The sequence below is a fragment of the Clytia hemisphaerica genome, unplaced genomic scaffold (genome assembly GCF_902728285.1).
Source record: "Clytia hemisphaerica strain Z4C2 unplaced genomic scaffold, Clytia hemisphaerica genome assembly, whole genome shotgun sequence".
Lineage (NCBI taxonomy): Eukaryota > Metazoa > Cnidaria > Hydrozoa > Leptothecata > Clytiidae > Clytia > Clytia hemisphaerica.
In genome coordinates this window covers 500,461-523,365 of record NW_027103486.1, presented here as the reverse complement: position 1 = coordinate 523,365, position 22,905 = coordinate 500,461, and the positions used below count along the sequence as shown (strand labels likewise).

The 22,905-nt window shown below is 34.4% G+C and overlaps 2 protein-coding genes across 4 annotated transcripts; both read left to right on the top strand.

The window, feature by feature from the left end:
* Nucleotides 1-1,461: 1,461 nt before the first annotated feature.
* On the top strand, nucleotides 1,462-9,096 carry LOC136798632 (methylenetetrahydrofolate reductase (NADPH)-like). 2 transcript variants are annotated; one of them, XM_067055272.1, is made up of 8 exons: nucleotides 1,462-1,646; nucleotides 3,722-4,098; nucleotides 4,522-4,623; nucleotides 4,932-5,125; nucleotides 5,337-5,909; nucleotides 6,517-6,798; nucleotides 7,476-7,598; nucleotides 8,061-9,096. In XM_067055272.1, the coding sequence occupies exons 2-8, from the start codon at nucleotides 3,726-3,728 to the stop codon at nucleotides 8,241-8,243; spliced, it is 1,830 nt and encodes a 609-aa protein (XP_066911373.1). In that variant the 5' UTR covers nucleotides 1,462-1,646; nucleotides 3,722-3,725; the 3' UTR covers nucleotides 8,244-9,096. The 2 variants fall into 2 exon arrangements, with proteins under 2 accessions (XP_066911373.1, XP_066911374.1); XM_067055273.1 differs by lacking the exon at nucleotides 1,462-1,646 and adding an exon at nucleotides 1,751-2,258.
* Nucleotides 9,097-12,915: 3,819 nt separating this feature from the next.
* Nucleotides 12,916-22,411, top strand: LOC136798643 (mitochondrial S-adenosylmethionine carrier protein-like). 2 transcript variants are annotated; one of them, XM_067055290.1, is made up of 10 exons: nucleotides 12,916-13,087; nucleotides 17,579-17,623; nucleotides 17,961-18,117; nucleotides 18,689-18,789; nucleotides 19,484-19,588; nucleotides 19,948-19,995; nucleotides 20,124-20,168; nucleotides 20,903-21,034; nucleotides 21,562-21,632; nucleotides 21,898-22,411. In XM_067055290.1, the coding sequence occupies exons 2-10, from the start codon at nucleotides 17,579-17,581 to the stop codon at nucleotides 22,004-22,006; spliced, it is 813 nt and encodes a 270-aa protein (XP_066911391.1). In that variant the 5' UTR covers nucleotides 12,916-13,087; the 3' UTR covers nucleotides 22,007-22,411. The 2 variants fall into 2 exon arrangements, with proteins under 2 accessions (XP_066911391.1, XP_066911392.1); XM_067055291.1 differs by having other exon boundaries at nucleotides 12,931-12,979.
* The last annotated feature ends 494 nt before the right edge of the window (nucleotides 22,412-22,905 follow it).

Sequence of the window (22,905 nt, the reverse complement as noted above, 5' to 3'; positions counted from 1 at the left end):
TGATTTTTTCTTTCTGTGATTTTTTTGTGATGTTTTTTGATTTGTTTTTTTTTTTTGTGATTTTTTTGATTTTGTGATTTTTTTTTTTGTGATTTTTTTTTTCTGTGATTTTTGTGATTTTTTGATTGTGTCTTTTGTGATTTTTTTTTTTTTTTTTTTTTTTTTTTTTTTTTTTTGTGATTTTTTTGTTTTTTTTTTTTTGTTTTTTTTTTGATTTTTTGTTTTTTTTTTTTTGTTGTTTGATTTTTTTTTTGATTTTTTGATTTTTTTTTTTTTTTGTGGTTTTTTTTGTTTTGATGTTTTTTTTTTGTTTTTTTGTGTTTTTTTGATTTTTTGTTTTTTGTGTTTTTTTTTTTTTTTTTTTGATTTTTGGTGTGCGTTTTTTTTTGTTTTTTTTTTTTTGTGATTTTTTGGGAGCCTTTTTTATGCAAATTTTTTACATTTTTTTTTAGTTTTTGGCAACGCGGGTTTTTTTTTTTTTTTTTTTTAAGAAACTTCTTGTGACCTAAATACGGACGTTTTTGGCCCGAAACTCATATGACGCAATATATGGACGTTTTTTTTTTTATTAGAACCCAGTTTGTAAGAACATTTAGGCTGAAATTTGGTAAAAATTTAAGAACATTATAAGAACATGAGAATCGAATATTTTGACGAAATTCGCTTAAAAATCTTTAGAGTTCTGAAGGAATTTTGTGCAATTATTACTGTAAATATTCCTCTCGTCTAAAAATAATAGCAAATTTACTCGATTTTTAACCCAATATCGACATTCAAAGGTTTTATTAGATTTTAAGCGAATCGATTTCAAGAACGTCAATAAGAACATTTCAGGCTGAAAATTGATGAGAAAATAGGCACATCCAGCCTCAGCTAAAATTAAGACGTTCTAATAAAAAAAAAACGTGTATCATCTCAGAGAGAGAGGTCATGTTTTTAGATTAGAGGAAAAAATCGAATTTTTAATCATTTTAATCATGCTGTGTCACGGTAGTCGTACAAGCCCTATTTCAGCGTTTTTTTAAGAGGTATTATTGTAGTAACCATACGTTAAATTTAAATCTTAGTTGCGGTTGGTTGGTTCTTTCACAACAGCCGTGCACTCTCATTCATAGCATAACTTACGCAACTTATCGCTCTTTTCTTTTCGCTCGCTGCGCCAAAATAAACACCCTTGCTTGGAACGACGAACGTACTTTCTAAACCGGTTTGATAGACCTAATTTTTATCCGGGGGTCAGAAAAAATATTTCACTTGTAGATTTCGTTTATATTCGTAGATTAAATACGAGAATAGTAAATAAAAGTTTGAGGTCTTTTATTTTAAAATCAAATTTATTTGTCATTTAAATCTAATTTAATCATGATGTATGAATTATTTTTTTGCTCGTATTATTTGTAAGTTGGACTAATTTTACCCCCTGATTTAAAATAGATTTAGTCAGACCTGATGGTCTGGTTTTATTGTTCGAGCTAGCCATGTCACGTGACCGACAGACACACGGGTAGGCTAGCTGCAAAATCAAAACAAACTTTTTCACTAGACGAATTTCAAATGTCAAATTTTGCTGAGCTTTTGTACTGTACATTCCATCCTGTTTGTCCCATGCTTCCATATAGTGCTTGCTTGTTGAAAATAACTTATTAGTAAGTAATCTTTTTTGTTCTCCTCTTATATTTTCAGTTGTTTTTTCAGGTAGGCAATTTTAAAGGCTTTCTAGCAGTTTCAATTAAATAAATGGTATGGGTGTGTTTGGGTGGTGTGTCTGTGTGTTTCTCTAGTAGCTAACCTGGACCAGTCAGGAATGGAAAATAATACATTGGGGTTTTTAGGGATAATATGTCGTCAATAGTTAAAAAGGGAGCGAAATCTCACTTACAATGGAAGCTTCTTCTTGTTCTAAACAAATCTGTGTTGACATAACACACACCATTGACTGTCCGATGTTTTTGTCTTGCTCGTGTCGAAAAAGTATTATTAGATTAGACTGACTTTTGTCAGTTTGTCCTGCAGGACTTAAGCTTAAATGCTTGCGTGTAGCATTGGGTACAAAGTCCAAATATGTGCTTCCCACCCATAAATTTTGTATCAAGAGTTGGGGCTATGGAAACCTTATGACACCCAGCCAAATCCCCAAGATTGGAGAACAATCATTTTTGCCCACACACTGCTTTGCTTTTCTCCTTAATCTTTTATTCCAGACAGAACTAAAATTGAACTTTCGATTGTGATCTAAGTGATCAATAATGAGAGATACCGTAAGTTAGTCTAATGTTGACATCCCTCTTCTAATTTCAACACCCTACTTTAGAGATAGGAATAATAGGAAGGTCGGAATCACATGCGCCAAACAAGGAGGACAAGATTCCTTTGTGAAACAAGGATAACAAAACCCAATGCAATATTATTGTTAGTAATTGATCGTCAACGTTTTAAGGTTTTTTGGTGAGTTGGTCTCGACGAAAGACAATTTTGCGGGCTGAGAGGCGATGATTACGGATGTTGAGTTGATGAACAACAGCAGCAAGCGTTGAATCGGAGAATCGAGAGCCAGAGCTATCGATATGTAAAATCTCTTTCTCAAACTCTTGGATTGCAACAGGATTTTTATTGGGATTTTTCACACAACTAAGGTCTAAAGTTATCCTGTGTTTGTTTAAAATCTTGTCGTTTTTAAGACTTTGAAATCCTGGAGCGTTGTCAATATGAATGGTTGATTGGTTTTTCCGAAGTAAAGTGGTGTCATAGTGTGAAAAGGGGTCTGATCCCTCCCCCCCCCTTGTTAAATGATCTTCCCCTTCTTGGCACCCCTCCCAACCTTTAAAAATGTCTATCCCCCAAATTGTTTTGGGCTAAATTTTCAAAAATATATAGTGTATAGTGCGATCCGATAATCCCCTTCTCGCTGCTATCCCCTTCTAAAAATCAATCCCCTTGTTTTCTCTCTCTATTTGTTTATGGTAAAAAGGGAAGGGAAACAGTAAAGAAGAATTAAGTCTGACAATTAGGTATATGTAAGGCCCCCTTTCTTAAACGATCCCCCTTCCTTGCAATCCCCCAGCATTGTTTAAGGTAGCTATTTGAAGATAACAGCAGATATCTCTGATGTGTTTGGCTTTTCGAGATGCTCATAAGTTCGTCGTAAATCATTACAATATTGTTGGGCCAATTTCCAAGCTACTATTGAGGAATTTGTGTTTGACCAGACAAGATAGCAGAAGTTTCGACAGATGCAACAACCAATAAAATGGTGTCTTGAATAAATTTGCAGATTTGGCAAGTAGCATCGACACATATTTGTGGGTGGCGTGAACTGAAATCGCTGAAAGTATTGGATGTTCCCTTAATGTAGCATAGAGAGACATAATGTTCACTCAGTGTGGACAAAAGTGTTGATACTCGTGAGGAAGCTGAGAATTGTCCATTGTGTAGTTTTCAAAAATGCTTCTACACAAGGCTGATTGTCCGTTAAACATTGCAGGGGATGGTGTGATTCAGGAATGAAAGGCGAGAAGTGTTTCACTCCAGCAGTTATAGGGAGCACTTCAAGTTCGCAAGGCTGTCAATCTTGTTGATGTTGTTTTAATTTGAGAAATGTAAATTTTGGTTGCAAAAGTATAATATTTTTAAAACCTTCATAAAGATTACACAAAATGCTTTGACATATAAAAGAAGCCCCTTCGGAACCAAAAAATCATTTTGAATTCCTCTCAAATTTCAGGATTATGGCGACTGCATTAGTTGATCATCACCATAGAACTTTGATATCAAAGATAAATCATAGAATAACCAGCAACGAGAAATTCTTTTCTTTGGAATTTTATCCTCCTCGTACACCAAGTGGCACATTCAACTTGTTTGAAAAATGTGATCGATTCTCAAAGGGACAACCGTTATTTTGTGACGTCACATGTGATAAAGTCAAAGATGAAAGAAAAAGTAATCATTCAGTCAAAGTAGCTTCAACAGCTCAAAACATAACAATGTGTGATACAATGGTTCAACTAAATGCTCACGATTTGGTAGAAGAAAAAGCTATTGAAGTGTTATCAAATGCCAAAGATCATGGTCTGTCTACAGTGATGGTTTTAATGGAAGGTATTACTAGTTATTTTTTAAATATTTTTTCTAAATTTTTGAGATTTTGAAATGTAAAAATAGCGTTAACAAATAAATTGGCTCTTAGGCGGCAGCATCTAATGAGTAGTCTAGGCTATTAGGTGGTCTTCGTTCCTTTTATTTGATAGATATCGTCATTGTATCTTCTGAAAATAGACAATATCGGCTTAACATGAAAACTCAGATTTGATCCCCGAGAATTCCCCACAATGCTTTGCGCGGAAAATATTTCACTGCAAACTTTTTTCCGCGCAAAGTATTGTGGGGAATTCTCGGGGATCAAATCTGAGTTTTCATGTTAAGCCGATATCGTCTATTCATCAAATAGTACTGATTAGTAAAATAAATTGACATTAATTTACTTATTCCCAAAGATCTAACAAATCCATTTCTTTTCTGCAGGAATTGAAGAGAGTGAAAGCAGTGGTGACTTTGAATGCTCAGCTGAACTAGTTCGATTTATAAGAGAAGTGTATGAAGATTACTTTACTATATGTGTAGCAGGTATGTTTGAGATGTTCAATTAAAAATGATATGTAACTTTTTCTAGGCTGGTGGCATATTGTACTCCCTGCAGTTTTGTAGAGGCCGTCTTCAATTCAGATTAAGCTTTTTTCTTAATAAGATAAAAAAATAGAAAATCTTAGCCTCCAAACTTGTATTCACTTGATGAAGCTTTAAAGCTTTAAGCTAAAATACGTCACTTGGAGATTGCATCTGATTTCTTAATTTAGTAAGACGAAGAAGATTCACTTTGTTTAACTTTAGAGCTTTTGAAAGCGTCATATTTATATATGTTATTACTTTTCAAGGTTACCCAAATTGTATCGAGTATGAATCGTTTTATGAACAAAGTATGGAACACTTGATTGAAGAGGTGGAAGCAGGTGCAGACTTTATCATCACCCAAATGGTCTTCGATGCGACTGATTTCTTTAAATTTGTCAATAAATGCAGGGAAAATTCAATATCTGTACCTATTCTTCCTGGTATATTTCCTATCCAGGTAAAACCCCTTACTTTTATTTTCTTGAAATGTTTAACACGTTTTTACACCATATTATCTTTGACTAAAAATTGTATTGGAGCTAGACCTTCTGTATTCCATTTTGCTGGTCGTAAGTTCTTGAAAAGGCTAGGTTTGCTTTCTTTTTTACCATAGACATATGTTTTTACCCAACTTAATTCAAACATTTAACACTATTTTCTCTTTTTAGAGTTATGGTTGTATAACCCAGGTGGCTAGACATTCTCGTATTAAAATTCCAAACAAAATCATGAATGTTCTGAAACCCATCAAAAATAACGATGCCAGTGTGCTTAAATATGGTATATTTTTAACGGTTGAATTGTGCAAGTATTTACTACAAAATGCTTTATGTGCTGGCTTACACTTTTATACATTGAATCGTGAAACTGCAACAACGGAGGTCTTAAAACGAGTTGGTTTATGGCGGGAAGCTAAATTGGAACACCGGGTTTTACCATGGAAATCCGATTCGGATTCGAATGAGCGTGAAGGAGAAGAAGTTCGCCCAATTTTCTGGTCATGTCGGCCGAAGAGTTATGAACATAGGACTTCTTGTTGGGAAAACTTTCCAAATGGTCGTTGGGGAGATTCATCCACAGCAGAATTTGGAAGTTTTAAAGACTATCATTTATTTTTTGCTAAGAATAATAATTTTCAAGAACAAAAGAAAATGTGGGGTGATCAGTTGACTTGTTTGCAAGATATATTTGATGTGTTTGTGGCATTTATCAGTGGAAAGCCGAATAAAAATGGGGTAAAGGTAATGAACATAAATTTTCCAAGATTGAACTATTTTCTTTTTGCAGTTACATAACAACCAAACACATTGTTTTGATATGGTTTATTTATCTAAGCATTAACATACATGTCAAGGTTATGCAACTTTATCACTCAAATAATTCATTAAAAAATTGAAAGCGTTTTAACAAATACAACAAAAGTTCATAGGAATTCATAATTCAATTTAACATTGTTCTTCAAAAACTTTAATGCTGTTAAGCAAGTAAGGGGTTGCTGGGTTGACATTTCTGTGTCACTCAACTTCACATGGCGTTCACACGTTATGGGCGAAATAAAATTAAATCACTATCTTAAAGGTTTTATTTTTACATAAGTGTTTCCCGTTTCGTATCAGACACATATTTCATATCAGGACAGTGTCTGCCTATTGTTATATTATGCTGATATAAGCAAAAAACTGTTTTTCTTTTCCTCTTTCTGACCAATCTTGCTCTGCATCTGTGTCAATTCAATATAAAAAAGCTTTAAATTAAGATTGATGAGTAAGGAAACAATATCACTCTTATGTAAAGACAAAACCTTTTATTGAGATTTGTATGATTGTGAGATTGTATCTTCATTTATAGGTCAAGCAGATTCCATGGAGTGAGGAAGACTTAGCTCCAGAAACATCCTTATTAACTGATAAACTTTTGCACTTAAATCAAAATGGTATCTTAACTATTAACAGTCAACCCAATGTAAATTGTGTCCCTTCAACTGATAAAACATTTGGCTGGGGAAACCCTGGAGGATACGTTTTCCAAAAAGGCTACTTGGAGTTTTTCTGCTCGGAAGAAGATGCAAAAAATCTGTTAACTGTTTTGAAGAATCATGACACCATTAATTATCATCTTGTCAAAGCATCGGTTTGTAATAAAATAGCTCACATTCTCTACTCTCTACAAGATATCTTCATTATGAGGAAGTATCTTCTGATAAACATTTCATTTTTTTCAAAATCGCGCCCCTTCGATCTCAATGTGGCGTCTTGATTGCGAGCAAAGCAGGCGAGAAAATTGTGCAATTTATTTAAAATTATTTTTGTGAAACTGGTCTTGGGGCGCAGCTTAAGGCGCGTAAAGTACGTTTTTTAAAGAATAAGGTGTTTAAAAAAACCTCTTTTGGCGCCCCTTGCTCTTCAGCGCCTCTTCAAAAAAGATCCGATGAGGGGGGCGTGACTCTCCTGGCTGAACTCCACTGCTTTCATCAACTTGAAGTCTTTTTGTGAATTTCGTGACGTTTAAAGCTATTTTCTCGGAATTTTGACACTAGATCTTAAAAGTTAGCAACTGAAGTAAGCAAGTGAAATTTAACCAAAAACAAGAAGAGGAATATCATGAGCTCCATACAGCGCTGAGATGGTTCCCAATGGTCCTAAACCTCGTTGCACATTCTTTACATTTCTCAATAATAAGATTAATGCTGGCAATTCTTTGATCATATCAGCTAGATTAAAACTTTTCTTTCCCAAAATATGGATACCTCTTTAATCTCACGGCGACCAGATTTATCAGAAATTTTGATTTGTTTTTACCTATTACAGGGAGATGAGAATTATACGAACTGTGACGACGAGGAAGCGAACGTTGTGACATGGGGTGTTTTCACCGGAAGTCTAGTCATCCAACCGACGGTTGTGGACCCGGTGGCGTTTCATTACTGGAAGGTGAGATTGGTTAAGCTCTAGTTTAGACAACTTTCAGCCCCGCTTATTCTAGTTGTTAGATTAGGCACAAAGTCTATAGAAAAGTTGTTAAGCAAAATCTTTGCTTGGAGTGTATAACAATGTAAATCATAATGACGTGCCTATAAGATGTAAGAAGTCAGCTTTCTGATGAATTTAACCACATTTAGAATAGACAGGACAAAAGTGGGCTGAGAAGTAAATATAGGTTGCTTTGGTTGTTTTGGCACCCCATTTAGGTTTGGCTTTTTCTGTTTGGTGCCTTCCTGAATTTCACCTTCTCAAGCTAGGACACAAGAAAACTGGTACTCTCAAGGCTATTCCTAAATTTGTTTTTCTTTTTATTGGCCAAAATAGATGGTATCAATCATCATTCTAAAAACCATGATTTAGAAAATGTAGAAAAGCATAATATGCAAGTAACCCATCTTTTCATTATTACAGGAAGAAGCTTTCGAGCTTTGGATCGAACAATGGGGTCGCTTATACGAGCCGTCTTCTAAATCACGTCAAATCATACAGCAAATACACGATGGTTTCTACCTCGCCAATCTGGTTGACAATGATTACCCGAGAGGGAATCGACTGTTTGACGTGGTACGTACTGTTATTGGAATGAGAAAATGATTCAGATTTCGAAAAATGGCTCAAAATCATACGAAATAAAATGAGGTGGTGTTTAAAATTTGCCAAATACATTTATCAACCATTTTGTGGAGAGTTACGTGAAACAGGATTGCGCTCGAGGTTACCAGATTCTAATGATGTCATTATTAGCTTACAGCTCACAGGACTTGTGACTTCTTGTTAACTCTTGTAATCTCCTTTCTGGTGCCAAGATTGATCGTCGTAATGTCAATTGTTGTGTTGCTTGTGTAGAGTTGTTTGTATTAGCAAAAAACTGATCAGAAGTTCTAACATTTTCTTTTCAAAAGCAAAACTTTGATAGGTTCATGGTATTATCACTGATGAAATACATTGTTATAGGCATTTAGTTGAGCTATTAGGATTATAATCTTAAATTCAAAAATTTTCAACCAGGTGCTTATCTGTTCTGGGCGCCACATTGGACCTTTGCCCATCAAAGTAAGAAAGTTAGTCTTAAAACACATAGAAAGATGTTTAAAACAATGCTTTTAGTAAATAGATAGACGAAATTCTGGGGTGTCCGATTGAAGTAATCATTCAGCCGCTGATAGACTTCTGTCTGTTTATGGGTAGGGTGTATATTGTGTAGGATGTGTCTATTTTGGTGAAAGAGTTTTTAAAATTCAAAGATTTTATTAGAATTATCATATTTTTCTTGAATTTATTCGTAATTTTTCTAAAGTGTAAATATGTAGATAGGAATGTGATTTTTTTGGAGATGACTTTTATTATCAAAATTTCTTGGTCTTTTTTCACCTGAATAAATAAATGTACATAGTAATCATATAATTAGAGCACAAATACATTATTAAAGCATTATTTAAAATGCATAGAAATACAAATTAATTCAAACTATATTTCACTCAATAATAGGAAAGGCTAGCATCCAGGCAAAAAGGTTTACAGAGTGTAACGGGTTGGTTGGAGTCCTAGGTTTTCGAGGTGACGGGTATGTCCAAGCCAAAAATCGAAAATCGACCCTTAAACTGTTCTCAAAATTTTTGTCGATTTTCACTCGATTTTTGTACAAATTTTGGAAAATCACGACCCTTTTGTTGAGAGAGGAAATTTCGATTTTCGTGAATTTTGGACCGCCGTTACAGAGACTCAATTTTTGCTTTGTACCCCTTTGAGTTTGAGAGATTTTCGAGAGTATGTAAAAGGGCAAAAGGGACTCTTATGCCTACATACCCGCAATCACCCTCGAAATATATATATATATTTTTTTATCATATCTATCGCACGGAGGCAGTCCCGGCACGCCAAATATTAAATATATACTACACAATTTTTGCACGGAGGCAGTCCCGGCACGCCAAATATTAGATATGTTAAATAAAATAAGTTTTGTCAAAAATCTTCTTACCCAAGTTGTCGTGATGGCAAGGGACTCGTTTCGTTTTTCAGATAAAAGTTCTGATAGTCTTTTGTAAAAATGTTTCGTTTCTCTCCCCATTTCGCCCATTGCGGTGAAAACAATTGGGGTAAAGGAGCCGTGCTCAACTTTCATGATTCTATGATATATTGAGATTTTAGTGTATTTTAACGTTTTTCTGAATTTAAAGTTCGGGCGAGAATTGCTATTTTAGCACTTCCACTTTCTTCCATTGAATATTTCGATTTTAGAGGGGTTTGGTGGCTTCTAGGCTATATTCCAAGCCTCATTCGAGCAAATTTGAGCTTTTAAATCCTGAGATCCTAAGGTCCTAAATTTTAAGTCTTGTGTTAAAACTCAGAGTTAAAACTCTACTTTCCAATTGTAGTTTAAGGTGCTTAAAAATCAATTGTGGTGTTCAAAATTACACCGGGAACTCCCCTTTGTCTCAAATATATTTAGTGGATGATTGCGGCACCCATTCTGCCTAAGTCTCCCCCCCCCCTAGCCTATCTCTATCCCAACACGCGATTTTTTGATCACTCTGTTGGTCTATCACTTGTTACCACTTTCGCGTCTACGATGAAGAACTTGCCCGAATTTGTCGATGCCGTGTTTTTTTTATAAAATTCGACGTCACTAGCGACGAAAAAAGATGGCGGCCGAAAACATAAACAAAGAAGGGCGGGTGGAAAGGAAAAGAAAAAACTTGAATGTTGAGACTTATTGCAGAATTTTTTTTAAATATTGTGAGGTGTGTCGCTGTGTTGATTGTACAAAATGTTACAAAAATTAAACACAACAAAAAATGTATTGAGTGTTGTTTATAAAATTTCACTGCCTAAAAAGTAAAAAGCAGATAAAGTAACAACCCTACTCATCAATAAAAGCATTGAAAATAAATTGCTCAAATTTTTTGAAATAGAAAATATAAAGCTTACCACCATACATAAAAACGGAGGAATACAAGAATTAAAAAAAAAATTATGCACCTAAAACGACAAAAGATTCCTACCACTTTGTAAAAAAATATGCAAAATTCCCTTGAAAAGAGTGAAAAAAGTATAAAATATATAAATAAGATTTACTTTGATTTCTGGATTTGTACTTCGCATTTATCAAGCTGAAACATGTTTTGATTATTTAGAAACTTTCAAATAATTATTTCTATACTCATAGTGGTCTCCGGTAGAATCCACAAAAGGAAAAAGGTATCTTTTAAAGGTCTCCTATCTCGAGGATTATTCTGTTAAAAATTATAAATAAATAATCCAGCTGTAGACCATCAGCCACATTTCCTCACGATTTCATCAAAATTATTTGGTGGACCTCTCGAATTGTGCTTGCCACCACACCACCCACGTAACATATATTCTCTTTGTTAACATTTCTCATTATGAAATACACTACCATGCATTCTGTATGTCCACTGTCTGAATAGAAATAGAAATGTCCACGATAGAAACGATCTGACAAGTGATTAAAAACAATGTTACTCAAATCTTTCGAAATGAAAAAATAGTGCTTTATTTTGGTAACAAAAACAAGGAGCCTAAGTATATACTCCAGTACTTCCAAGTTTGTTCGAAGCAGGGATGATCCATGGAGCAATCTTTAACAAAAATCCAACCACTATCATTCCAGCATACAGATATGTTTGATTAATTTGTGTGTCTCACCACACCACTGTCCATTCTTCGACAAATTCATAAAACCATTCGTCAATCTTTGCCCATTTTACCAAATTAAAGTCTTTATGTAACAAAAATAATCCAACATAAGCAGTGCTCCAGAGAAAGTTCCTTGTAGTCATCTTTCTGCTCTTTCCCTTTATAAATTCGTATCTATTAATTTCTGGATAATTCTAGACAACTAGTGACTAGCCATTCCAAAAACTTTTTGAAGAGTGACTCTTCAAAGTTCAAAGCACAAAATAAATAAAAACACAACATTCTGCAACATTTCGAACTCTCTTGGTACGTTTTAGAATGTTTTCTAAAAGTCACATATTTTCGAATGTTTTCGTTCGAAATGTAGCAAAACATCAGTTCCTACTCTTCCCGCCTCTGTTTTTGAGCTTTGTTTACAAAAACACTCCTTCGTGGTGACAAATTTTATTGGTAGAGTTTTTGGTGCAGTCAAAAGCTACGGTCCTTTGGCTTGAAGCCGAGGATTTTTATTCCCCCACGAATCTCTGGGGGAATAAATGTAAAAAGTTACAGACGATACGGTGTCGAGGAAAAAGCCGTGGTCGTCTGGTACAGGCTACCCCCCCCCCCCCCCAGGGGCAGTAGATTCTAGACTACTGGCTCAATTAATGTTAATTGTTATACAATTGGGAGCCAGAAGGTACGTGATCTCCATCTTCGATTCTTTGAATATAATAATGTGATTGAGAGATAAAATTCTTACAGATTTCGTACAGAAAACTGTCGTACAGAAAACTGTGGTGCAGAAATAACCTTAAAGAAGCCGGTGAGCATTGAAAACGAAGATCAGATTTTTTATTTTTCTTGCGGGATATATGACAGGTTTGATATTCTTCCCGCCTCGGCGCCTTGGGTTATTATAATTCAATGATTTTACTGCTCATTCAACTCAACCAGCAAAAGCCCGGGGCATTCGATTTCCGAAACGACGGCATATGCCCAATGATTTTTCATAGCTCGAAGGGCTAGATCCGCGACCTTTATCGAATTTGAAAAGTGAAGCAAGTTTTGGTAGGATTTCCTACCAAAGAAGCATTTTCACCGGGGGCAAATGGAGGGTAGGGTATGTGCCGCCCTTAACACGGTACCTTTTTAGGATTTTCAAAGTCCCGTTGAGAGGACTTAAATCTTTCAACCCCCCCCCCCCTTCCGTCAAACCTCTGCGCTGCAACCCTAGTACCACCCCTGGGCAATTTCACGGATTTGCGAAATAGCGTTTTGCATGTCCATCAGCACGAAATTTAAAAAGTCACTTTTTTGCTGGAGAAAGCTTAAAGTTGCCTATCTAGCCCTTGGGACCTCATTTTGTCCTTCCTGGCGGCGGCCCCGAACACGATCTGTCAGTTCAGTTCACGTTCATTCTCTTTTAGCGCGCGGGATCATTCCCTACCGCGCATGCGTGAAATGCGTGAAGTAACCAAGACCTGCTTGGAGGTTATTAAACGTACCTAAATGTAGAGTATTAATTTCCCGCATAGCACACTAACGGATTTGATTATTAAAGATGACTCTCAGTCCACTTAAAGAGCGTCGCGAGCTTAAAAACATATTAAATAAATTTAGGCTATTATTTCACATGGTGTTTCATCATTTTTCCATGTGCTTTCTTGGACTTGGACCTCTACTTTCTGGTAAATTTTTTACTTGCTTATAATAAATCCTTGCTTGCAGTAGCCATTATCAAGTAAACCAGAAACTTCACAGATCAAGCAAGAATCAAACTTACTAGGAAAGACAAGGTAAAAAGTTTAATATAAAAACACAATAAAAGCTAATTTTTCTTTTGGAATTTTTCAAAAAATTGTAATTGTCTTGATGATATCTTACAGTAGGACCCTGCCGACGCACCGGACTTAACGAACACCGGACACGCGAAAGTCCGGTGTAAAATGAGAATTTTTTTTACCAGGATAATCTCTACACCGGACTTAAGGAAGTCGGATGTCCGGTGTTGAAGAAGGATATTTTTTTCCACCGGACAATCAAAACACCGGACATGACCAGTCCGGTGCGTCCGGTGTTTCTTAATTTTTTGTTTCGTAAATGTCCGGCGTCCAAAATTCCCTTTATGCAACACCGGACTGACACCGGACTTATTGCGTCCAGTGTAGCGAAAGGATACTTTTTGCCACCGGACAAATACACCGGACAGTCCGGTGCGTCGGCAGGGTCCTCTTACAGTCTGATAGTATGAATAGACCTTTTTTCAAAGAGGCCATCCTGTTGTATAATCATATGTAGTCCAGCAGAAAAACAATGATAAAACCGTGCATAGTTATTACAATATGCATGATACAGTAATTATGCATGGCTCTATCATTGTTCTTATGGCTGGACTACTTAATTATTAAACAGGACGTCCTCTTTGAAAAAAGGTCTATTAGTTTAACTTAAATTGGAGTAACAGCATGGGATGTCAATCAAACTGTTCGATTACTGAACTGATTGAACTTAATTCGATCGTACTTCGATTACCGAACACCAAATCGAACAGTAATCAAATGAAGAAATTTCGGTAAAGTTTGATGACTCTTTGATTTTTTTTTTTTTTTTGAATTTTTTTTTTTTTGATAGCAATTTGATTATAGTTCGATAGGTTTGATATCTTAATTCCATAGGTTCAATTGTAGTTAAGTAAGACATGCATTCAATTACAAATTAAGGGTCTTGCTTCTTTCTAGCTAGGCCATTTTCGCAATTAGTTGTTTTGGAGAACGTGACAGCTTTTTGAATAACTAATTACTTCACAACAGTTATGTTATATACCTAGAGACCAGATGATTTATCACCTTCTTATTGGCTGAGAGAAAAAACTGTAAGTTGGTCTAATGTCAGCATCCCTTTTCAAATTTCGACACGCTTCTTAGGTAGGAATAATATGAAGGTCGGAATCTTTTTTGCTTAGCGATCAGAGGAAAAATCTTTTGTCTATCAGTGATCCCGACCTTCCAATCATTCCTACCGTAGAACCGTCTAATATCGACACCCCTCCTCTAAAGTCGACACCGGATCTCTGTAAAATAATCAAAACAAACATTGAATGAAATTCTTGGTATCATTCTTGTCAAAAAAGTTCATCCATCAAACTAGAACAGTTAGGAACATTTGGCGAGTTTCTGTACGCGGCCGAAATAAAAAGAATCATAGCATCACTCATTGAAAAATGGCGTTCGTGTCTTTTTGCACTTTTTTTAGCCTAGACGATGTAGCAAACATAGTAAGTATAAGCACACTGTGCTTTTAACCCTTTAACTGCCATTCGTATTTTTTAAGGTTTGACCTATTTGCCACGGGAAAAAAAGAAGGTTCGACCTATTTGCCAGATGTCGGCATATGCCGACATGGGCAAAAGGTAGCGATTTTGACTTCATTTTCTGAATAATATATGAAGTATCAGCCAAGGGCTATAATTTTGAGTTGAACATTGTTGAATAGTTATTTTTCAACATAGAAAAGCTTTTAACTATCATCTTTTTTCATTTCAAACCATCTAAAGGAAAGTGCTCATGTCGGCATATACCGACATCGGCAGTTAAAGGGTTAATTAGCTGAAACTTTTTTTTGTATCGGAAAAAGCTTTTCAAACTTCAGCGATGATTGACCAATCTGTTACAACAGTTACAATGAAAATTATCCAGCGCATTTTTTATCTTCTTACCTTCTTCATTTTCAATGAAGCACTCAAAGTTTACTGAAGGTAAGCACAAAAGATATTCTTATAATTAATGATATTCATTGAAACATGCTTTGTTGTGCACTGCGGTGGAGTGCATGACATAACTCGCGCGGCAACTAACTTGCCTTCTGTTGGAAGATCATTTGTTGTCAAACAGTAAGTGAAAATACAGGCGAGATATTAACAGTCCCATGTTTCGACCAATCGTCCCAAGTTAGAGTAGTTGACAGTAGTATGTTACATATGTTGTAAATAAAGAACACGTGTTTTAAATAAAAATATTAATCTCACCAGAGTCCCCTGACAGAAAATAGCAATGACACAATCGCTTTATCATATCTCATTATATCTCCTGCATCACCTTGGGTATGATAACAAGGACTGATGAAAATAGCACCGAAAGGATTATATTTTATAAATACCGGTTGTGTAAAAAAACGCCCCTATTTTACAATCTATGATGTACATTTTTCTATTCAGTTGAACGGTTTGAATCTTTTTGTTAGTATTGTACGTTTTATTTCCAAACATTTCAAAAAGTTTGGCAAAGTTACCTCAAATGAATTTAAAGTTATGAATATTCTCACAAGATCACTACTTTTTGTGTTGTTTACAGCAGCAATTAATTGACGTCAAAGAAGACGTCAAAGAAGACGTCAAACCTTTATATTCTAGCTTTCCTATCAGCTGTAAAAACCGTTTTAAAGTGAAATTGAAGTTTAAGCTAGATGTAGAAGGGAATATTCCTACTAAACCAAAATCTTTTAATGTCAAACTTATCTTGTTTTCAAATTAAAGGGGTTTTGGAAATCTTTTTGTAGTGTTATCGTAACTTCTCAAGGTGTTCAAGGCAATGTAAAGCATTTCTTAGCAAAACAAATTTTCATCAATTCGTTTCATTTCCATTATTTAATCGATCATATTATATTATACAAGCTCTGTTCTGCTTCTTTAACATTTTGCAAAACAGTTGAACTGAAAACCTAAGGATTTTGATGTACAAAAGGTAATAACATTGGTTCATTTCTGCACCATTGGCGATTTGAAGATATTTTTTTGTCGTCGCAATTGACATTAAAAAATGGCTTGGTTGGAACTAGCTAGAATCTATCAAATATTGACCTTGGAACAAAACTTAACCTATGAAATGAAAAAATGATGCCATTTTAATATTTTAAAAGTAGCGAGACAAAATAAGAGTGTAAAAACGAAGCGTAGTTAAGTTCCGAAATGAAAATCCGTGAATAATGAAAAATTGACCTAAGTCAGCAGAATTATTATAAAATCACTTCAAATGAACATACAAAAGTACAATTTTCACCAAGGGTAAAAAATTAAATTTTAAAACTTCCCTAAAAATTTCATTTGTCTTTGTTCAATAGAAATTTGTACGCCAAAAATCGAAAGATAGGCGCATTTTTGACACACCCGGTATTTGACTATTTTTATCCCCTTCTTTGTATTTTTGAGAAAAATGAAGTCACAATCTTTGTATATTATTGTTTTCAAACCATGTCAATCTATATCCACTTGTGTCGTCAGCATATTTAGCATGAAAATATATTTTGTTGTAAATTGGTGTACACACCTCATATTTTGTGATGAAGTTATTATCTTTATAATTTTAAGTGTCACTTTGTCAATATTTGGGGTTGATTTAAATAGCGTTTTTGTATACAAAATTTATTTAGTTATTAATTGTGCAAAACGAAACAAAGACTAATTCTTTTAATTACTACTTTGGCTAGACAATTCAGTAGCTGTCTTTTAAAACACAAATCATTAGACCTTTTGCTAGCCGCAATGCCATAGCTCATTATAAATCAGCAGCAAAAACATTACATAATGACTCCAAAACATTTACATAATCTTAGCGATAGAATAACTTGCAATAGCGGATCCATTTCTTTTTTGGAGTGTTTAATAATTTTTATCCTTATTGATCTTGCTATAGAACTGTCAGCATGAGCTAAGCTAGAAAGTACAATTGGTTATTTGACATTTATGGACTTTTAGGCACTTCATGCTGACATTCTTTCTGGGGATGGGGTACCCCCGTACTTAGGCAAAAATGGGCGCTGGGTATGTGAGGGCGGTAAAGGTTGGTTTCTTCACCTTTTAAAGTCTCTCTGAGGGTCGGAAAAATCAGAAAGTTTAAAACTTAGTCCAGCTTAGTCTCTAAAGGTCGGAAAATTCACAATTGTTAGGTATATAATTCTTTTGATTTCAAGAGAAAAAATTGTAAAAAAGTCTCTCTAAGGGTCGTTTTGGATGTTCCATCTACCCCTTATCTGCCAACCCTCAGCAATTAATGACTCAATTTGTGTCTTTAAAATAAATTATTTTGTGCACTTGCATTTACCAACCATTGTTTGAATTCTCAGATCAGATTAAAATACAGATATGACCTAGGTAATTCAAACCTAGAGACCATACAATAGTCAAAAAAATCAAAACCTGTGATTGTGAAATAGTTATTCTGGCTAGAATCGGCCCAATTAGGATCTGGTCTTATATTTTTGAAATAATATTTTTGAAATAATATTTATCTTAGATGACTTCCAAAGAGGTGCATACATCAATTTTGACTTCGCTGTTGGTAAGAAAAAGCTAATTATGAAAGCCCTCACTGTCACAATCAACTGCTCTTATTTCAGAACACGAACTTACATTTGTGTCTACTGAACACTTGTCCTTTTATTAAACCTTCCAGTCCAGCAATCAAGTTGCCGTAGAACGTTACTTTCATATTTTTCATAGACCATATACTGTAATTGCAGTATAATTTACAAGAAATAAAATTCAAGATTCAATCAGAAAATAAGCATATTTTGTACATAATTTATCATAATTTTTAAATACACAGATAAATTTTATTTTCCTGTCTAACAAAAGCGTGTTCAATTTTAGTACTACAAAACTTGTCTATTTTTAAGGCTGGGAGTTGCGGTGGGATATCAACAGACATTGTTTTATTTCCACTTGACTCGATCAAAACAAGAGCACAAACACAAGCTGGTTTTTGGAAGAGTGGTGGATTCAAGGGCCTTTTTCGTGGTGTTGGCTCAGTTGCTCTGGGCTCTGCTCCGTCAGGTAGTTTTTCTTCAATAAATAGAAAATTAAGAAGCTTTGATAAAAGCTAAATGCTATCTCTTCGGACTTACTTTGGAGGTAGCTCATTAGTTAATTCTGATTTTTTGCACAATGATGAAAAATGACATTACAGAAAATATGACTGCCCCTGATTTTCGAGAAAAAATGTTTTTGGATAAATTTGGGCCAAAAAGTGCCTAAAAATAGGGTTTTTTGCTTCATTATTTTTTCTGCAGAGACAGTGGGCAAGGTTCTCTAAAAAGTGGCTGAACCTCTTTTGGCCAGGCTGTAAAAACCAGATTTTTGTATTTGGGGAATTTCCCTTCTGTTACTTTTAGGGAAAAATACGTTTTTCAGGATTGGATTGGTATTTATATCTGATCTTTTTAGTTTTCATCTTCTTACTATTGTTTCCATTTTTCTATTTTATTACATTAGCCTTCAGATAGGTCCCTACAGCACGGAGCTTGTTAAGACTAACTTAAGTATAAATTTTGTTATGTCATTATGTATTGAAAATATGCATATAATTGAGTTTAAGTTTCCTACATTATCAACTTTTCTGTTATAGGCGCATCCTTTTTCTTTGCATATGAGGGCGTAAAGAATTTAACAAAATCGAACATGTCACCTCTGGCTTCTCATTTACTTGCTGCATCTTGTGGTGAAGTTGTAAGTATGAAATAATCCCAAGCTTAAAAATTGTTGAGAAATAATTAGTTATTCTTACTTTAAATCGGGCTATTCCATAAAATTTCCATACAGGGGGGTGGACGAACCTTTTCAAATGAAAACAAATTTCTTGGAAAAGTGTAGATACCCCCCCCCCCCTGGAAAATGGCAACATTTGCAAAAGAACCCTTGGAAAAAATTTTTTTCATGTCTTAAAGTGAGGGTGGACGAACTGAAATCAGTTGTTCACCCCTGGAAATTCAAGAATAACTTATTACCTCCTGGAAAAATGAAAAAACACTTCTTTAGACCCCCTGGAAATTCTTCTCGGATTATCCCCTGGAAATGTTTGTCTACCCCCCCCCTGTATGGTCATAAAATGAAATGGCCCATTGAATTAGACATTTTTTAGAGATTTGTTTGTCATCAGATTGATTAAATTCCAAGGCACACCCAAAAGTACTATTGGAAAAACATATCTAACCATTTCTACTAACAATCTAAAAGTAATCAAATTGTATCTCCTAGTTGTGTTGTATGCTTTGGACACCTTTTGAAGTCGTTAAACAAACAGCACAAACCACTAAAGGAATGAATAGCCTCAGTGCTTTTCGGCATATCAAAAAGAAATATGTAGGTTTTTTTTTACCTTTTTTGATATTTAATGATGATTTCAATTTTTCATATTCTTTAGTTCTCATGCATGTTTCGTATACCATTTGAAGTTGTCAAACAAACTGCTCAAGCAAATAAAAGCTTGAATAGTCTCGATGCATTGAAATTCATTGTAAAAAGAGATGTAGGTGGTTTTGATATTTTTATTAACATTTATTTACCTATAGGAATGATTATCTTAAGTTCATTTTTTTCAAGTTTTTTGCTCTGCTTCTTCCTTTTTCATTAATTATTGGTTATTTTTCTCAAATAAGAGTGGTCGGTATTAAGATTGTCAAAATGTTACAATTAAAACAAATGTGTTTATTAAACAAAAAGCAAAACCAGATTAAGTGCACCACTTCACTTTTAATAAGTGAATGAACTTTAATGACCCATGTTGATTTTTTAACATTTTACTTTGATGATACTTAACCCTTTCCAATAGCTGTAGGGTTGGTATTACTCATTGAATCAATGAATTTATGAAATTTCACTTTTCAGGGATTAGCTGGCTTAACTCGAGGTTTCTTCAGCATGGTATCACGAGAGGTAATCGTATTCCTATTTTTTCTATTTTAGATATAATTTTATTTGATGCAAGCTATAAAAAGTCTTAATTATTGAAAGGAAAATCTCATATTCAAGTCCTTTAATATACAATTTTCTTCTTTTTTTAGATTCCATTTACTGTCATTCAATTTCCTCTTTGGGAACACTTGAAAGTGAGTATTATGAGCATTCATGATCATTCTGCAGCCCCATTATTTCCTCTTTGGGAGCACTTGAAAGTGAGTATTATGAGCATTTATGATCATTCTGCAGCCCCATTATTTCCTCTTTGGGAACACTTGAAAGTGAGTATTATGAGCATTTATGATCATTCTGTAGCCCCATTATTTCCTCTTTTGGAACACTTGAAAGTGAGTATTATGAGCATTCATGATCATTCTGCAGCCCCATTATTTCCTCTTTTGGAACACTTGAAAGTGAGTATTATGAGCATTCATGATCATTCTGCAGCCCCATTATTTCCTCTTTGGGAACACTTGAAAGTGAGTATTATGAGTATTCATGATCATTCTGCAGCCCCATTATTTCCTCTTTGGGAGCACTTGAAAGTGAGTATTATGAGAATTTATGATCATTCTGTAGCCCCATTATTTCCAAACTTTCCTTGTAACCTTAACTTGATTTAGATAATTCAATTCCTTATAGATATTAAACTTTATCGCTCTCAAGACAATTGACATTTCAAGTTCATCCCCTTGACTTTTACTTCTTGCTCCAAATTTCTGTCCAACCTTCAAAGTGAAATGGAACTTTGATATACATCTTTTATTGTGGTTGCACATTCTTGTTGGGGAAATAAAAGAGGCACAAGAATTAAGGTATAAAGGAAGCTCTACCCTCTGGGTTTTCTTTTTAAAACTGTTGAATGATTTTTTCCATTTTATAGACTTTAGCAGCAAAGGATGGCAAACCATGCACTCCATTGGCATCTGCTGTGGCAGGTTCATTTGCTGGTGGTTTTGCTGCGGCGCTCACTACACCCATGGATGTGGCCAAAACAAGAATCATACTGGTTCAGGTGAGGGAAATCAAAGAAGAAAAATGTTGATTGTTTTTATGAAATGGCCGTCATCAAACCTTTTGGGGCTTTTTTTTGTTGAAAGTAAATTTAGCCATTTTTTGCATAAAACGAAACATTTATTAAACTCTAAAGGGGAAGAATAACAAGTTGTTTAATTCCAGAACCCCCAATCCTTAAATTAAATTTTTTAGAGTACTACATTGCGAGATAATGAGCATTGTTAGAAGACTTGAATTTTCTGGTGTTTTTGATTAAAATTTCACTACCCAAACCGAGTATAATCCTTCAGCTTATACCAAGAAAGTAACAAATTCCTGTTCCTTACTTCTTTTATTTCGAATGGTGTCTTAGTATGTACGAATGTTATGTTTCTTGGGTTTTCAAAGGTTCAGAAGCCCATAAAGTTATCAGAAAACTTGAAATTGGATAAGAACCAAACAGTTCCAAAAAAATAAATCGTAATTATGACTCTTCACTTTGAGTCTTTTACTATATCATAATAATGATTTCTTTTTTCCCAATAGAATGAAGGAAGTCATGGTGGAAACCCTTATAAAGTGATGTACATTATTGGCAAAACTGAAGGAATAGCAAGGTTTACTTTTCTCCTTATTTTTTATCAATCTTACGTTTTATTACACTTGTTCCCTAAACATTCATCAATATTCACCAATATGCTTAAATGGATATTGATATAATTTACCACTTTTTAAAAGTGGATTTGATTTTTGGTATATTTAAGTCAAAACAGATTCTGTTACGGTTCGACCTTTTGACCAAAACCAAATGTCCTTTTTTTACTCCACTTAGTTTATTTAAGCAAACTATGCTAGATTCCTTTACTTATGTTTTGTTTGTAGGTTATTTTCTGGCATTGTACCTCGTGTTGTCTGGATATCTATTGGTGGATTCATATTCCTGGGGACATATGAAAAGTCAAAGCAGATTCTCCAGGATCTTGGTATTTGAAATGTGTGGGTTTGCTGTGCAGTAGTGTTGCTTCCGAAGTGTGTAAGTAATGTAAATGGTTGGAGATGGATTGTTGTAATCTCTGTTTGAAATCAGCCATTACTATCCTTCGATTTTTTGTGACGTGTGATGGATCTGTGAAGACAGAACGAATTGATTGAAAAACACTCAATAATCATAGATACTATTGGCTTCTATTCCAAAAGTTGTATGTCTCCAGGTTGTTTGCCAACGTCTAGAATAATGAAATTTAGTATCTTAATCGTATCTTGTATCAGAATTCACTGGTAAATGTACAGAGACTGACGAAGCTAATCCAAAATGGAATCTCGTTTATTTATTATTAATAAGAGTCAAGTTCGTCAAGTTCGACTCAAAAATAGTTTTGATATAGATTATTTTATTTTAAGTAAAGAATCGCATTTTCTAGGTTGAAATATTAAATAGAATGTTTAAGAGTTTTGTTATATTTTTTATAAATTTTACAACAAATTTGTTATAAATATTTCTCAGATTTTATGCATTAGAACAGTGAACAGAGCTCACTTAATTTTATCACATTGTATCGCCTATTGTAAAACACTATCAGTTTGGACTATTTCTTTACACCCAGTAGTGCCAGAAGTAAATATTAGGGGAAGTAGTTATGACTAATTTTTTCATAACTGCAAATACCTGAGTTGTAATAAAGCTTTATGTGACGAACTTAATTACTCTGGTATATATTTGCCAGCAATAATTGAAAACTAAATAATGTATCCGACATTAACCTTGATGATATGCTTTGGGTTTCTATACTTTCAAGATTTTTAATGTGTGTCATATTGTCATTCCTATTCGTCCCTAATGACCACTGATGTGTCCAGAAATAACCTAACGCCCCTTTTATCTATTTTAAT

Excerpts from the sequence above, each read along its gene's own strand:
- LOC136798632 (XM_067055272.1), top strand. The coding sequence starts at position 3,726 with ATGGCGACTGCATTAGTTGATCATCACCATAGAACTTTGATATCAAAG. Across the intron at positions 5,126-5,336 it reads CTGGTATATTTCCTATCCAG|AGTTATGGTTGTATAACCCA; the intron begins GTAAAACCCCTT and ends TTCTCTTTTTAG. Across the intron at positions 5,910-6,516 it reads CGAATAAAAATGGGGTAAAG|GTCAAGCAGATTCCATGGAG; the intron begins GTAATGAACATA and ends CTTCATTTATAG.
- LOC136798643 (XM_067055290.1), top strand. The coding sequence starts at position 17,579 with ATGACTTCCAAAGAGGTGCATACATCAATTTTGACTTCGCTGTTG. Across the intron at positions 17,624-17,960 it reads CAATTTTGACTTCGCTGTTG|GCTGGGAGTTGCGGTGGGAT; the intron begins GTAAGAAAAAGC and ends TCTATTTTTAAG. Across the intron at positions 19,589-19,947 it reads AATTCATTGTAAAAAGAGAT|GGATTAGCTGGCTTAACTCG; the intron begins GTAGGTGGTTTT and ends TTCACTTTTCAG.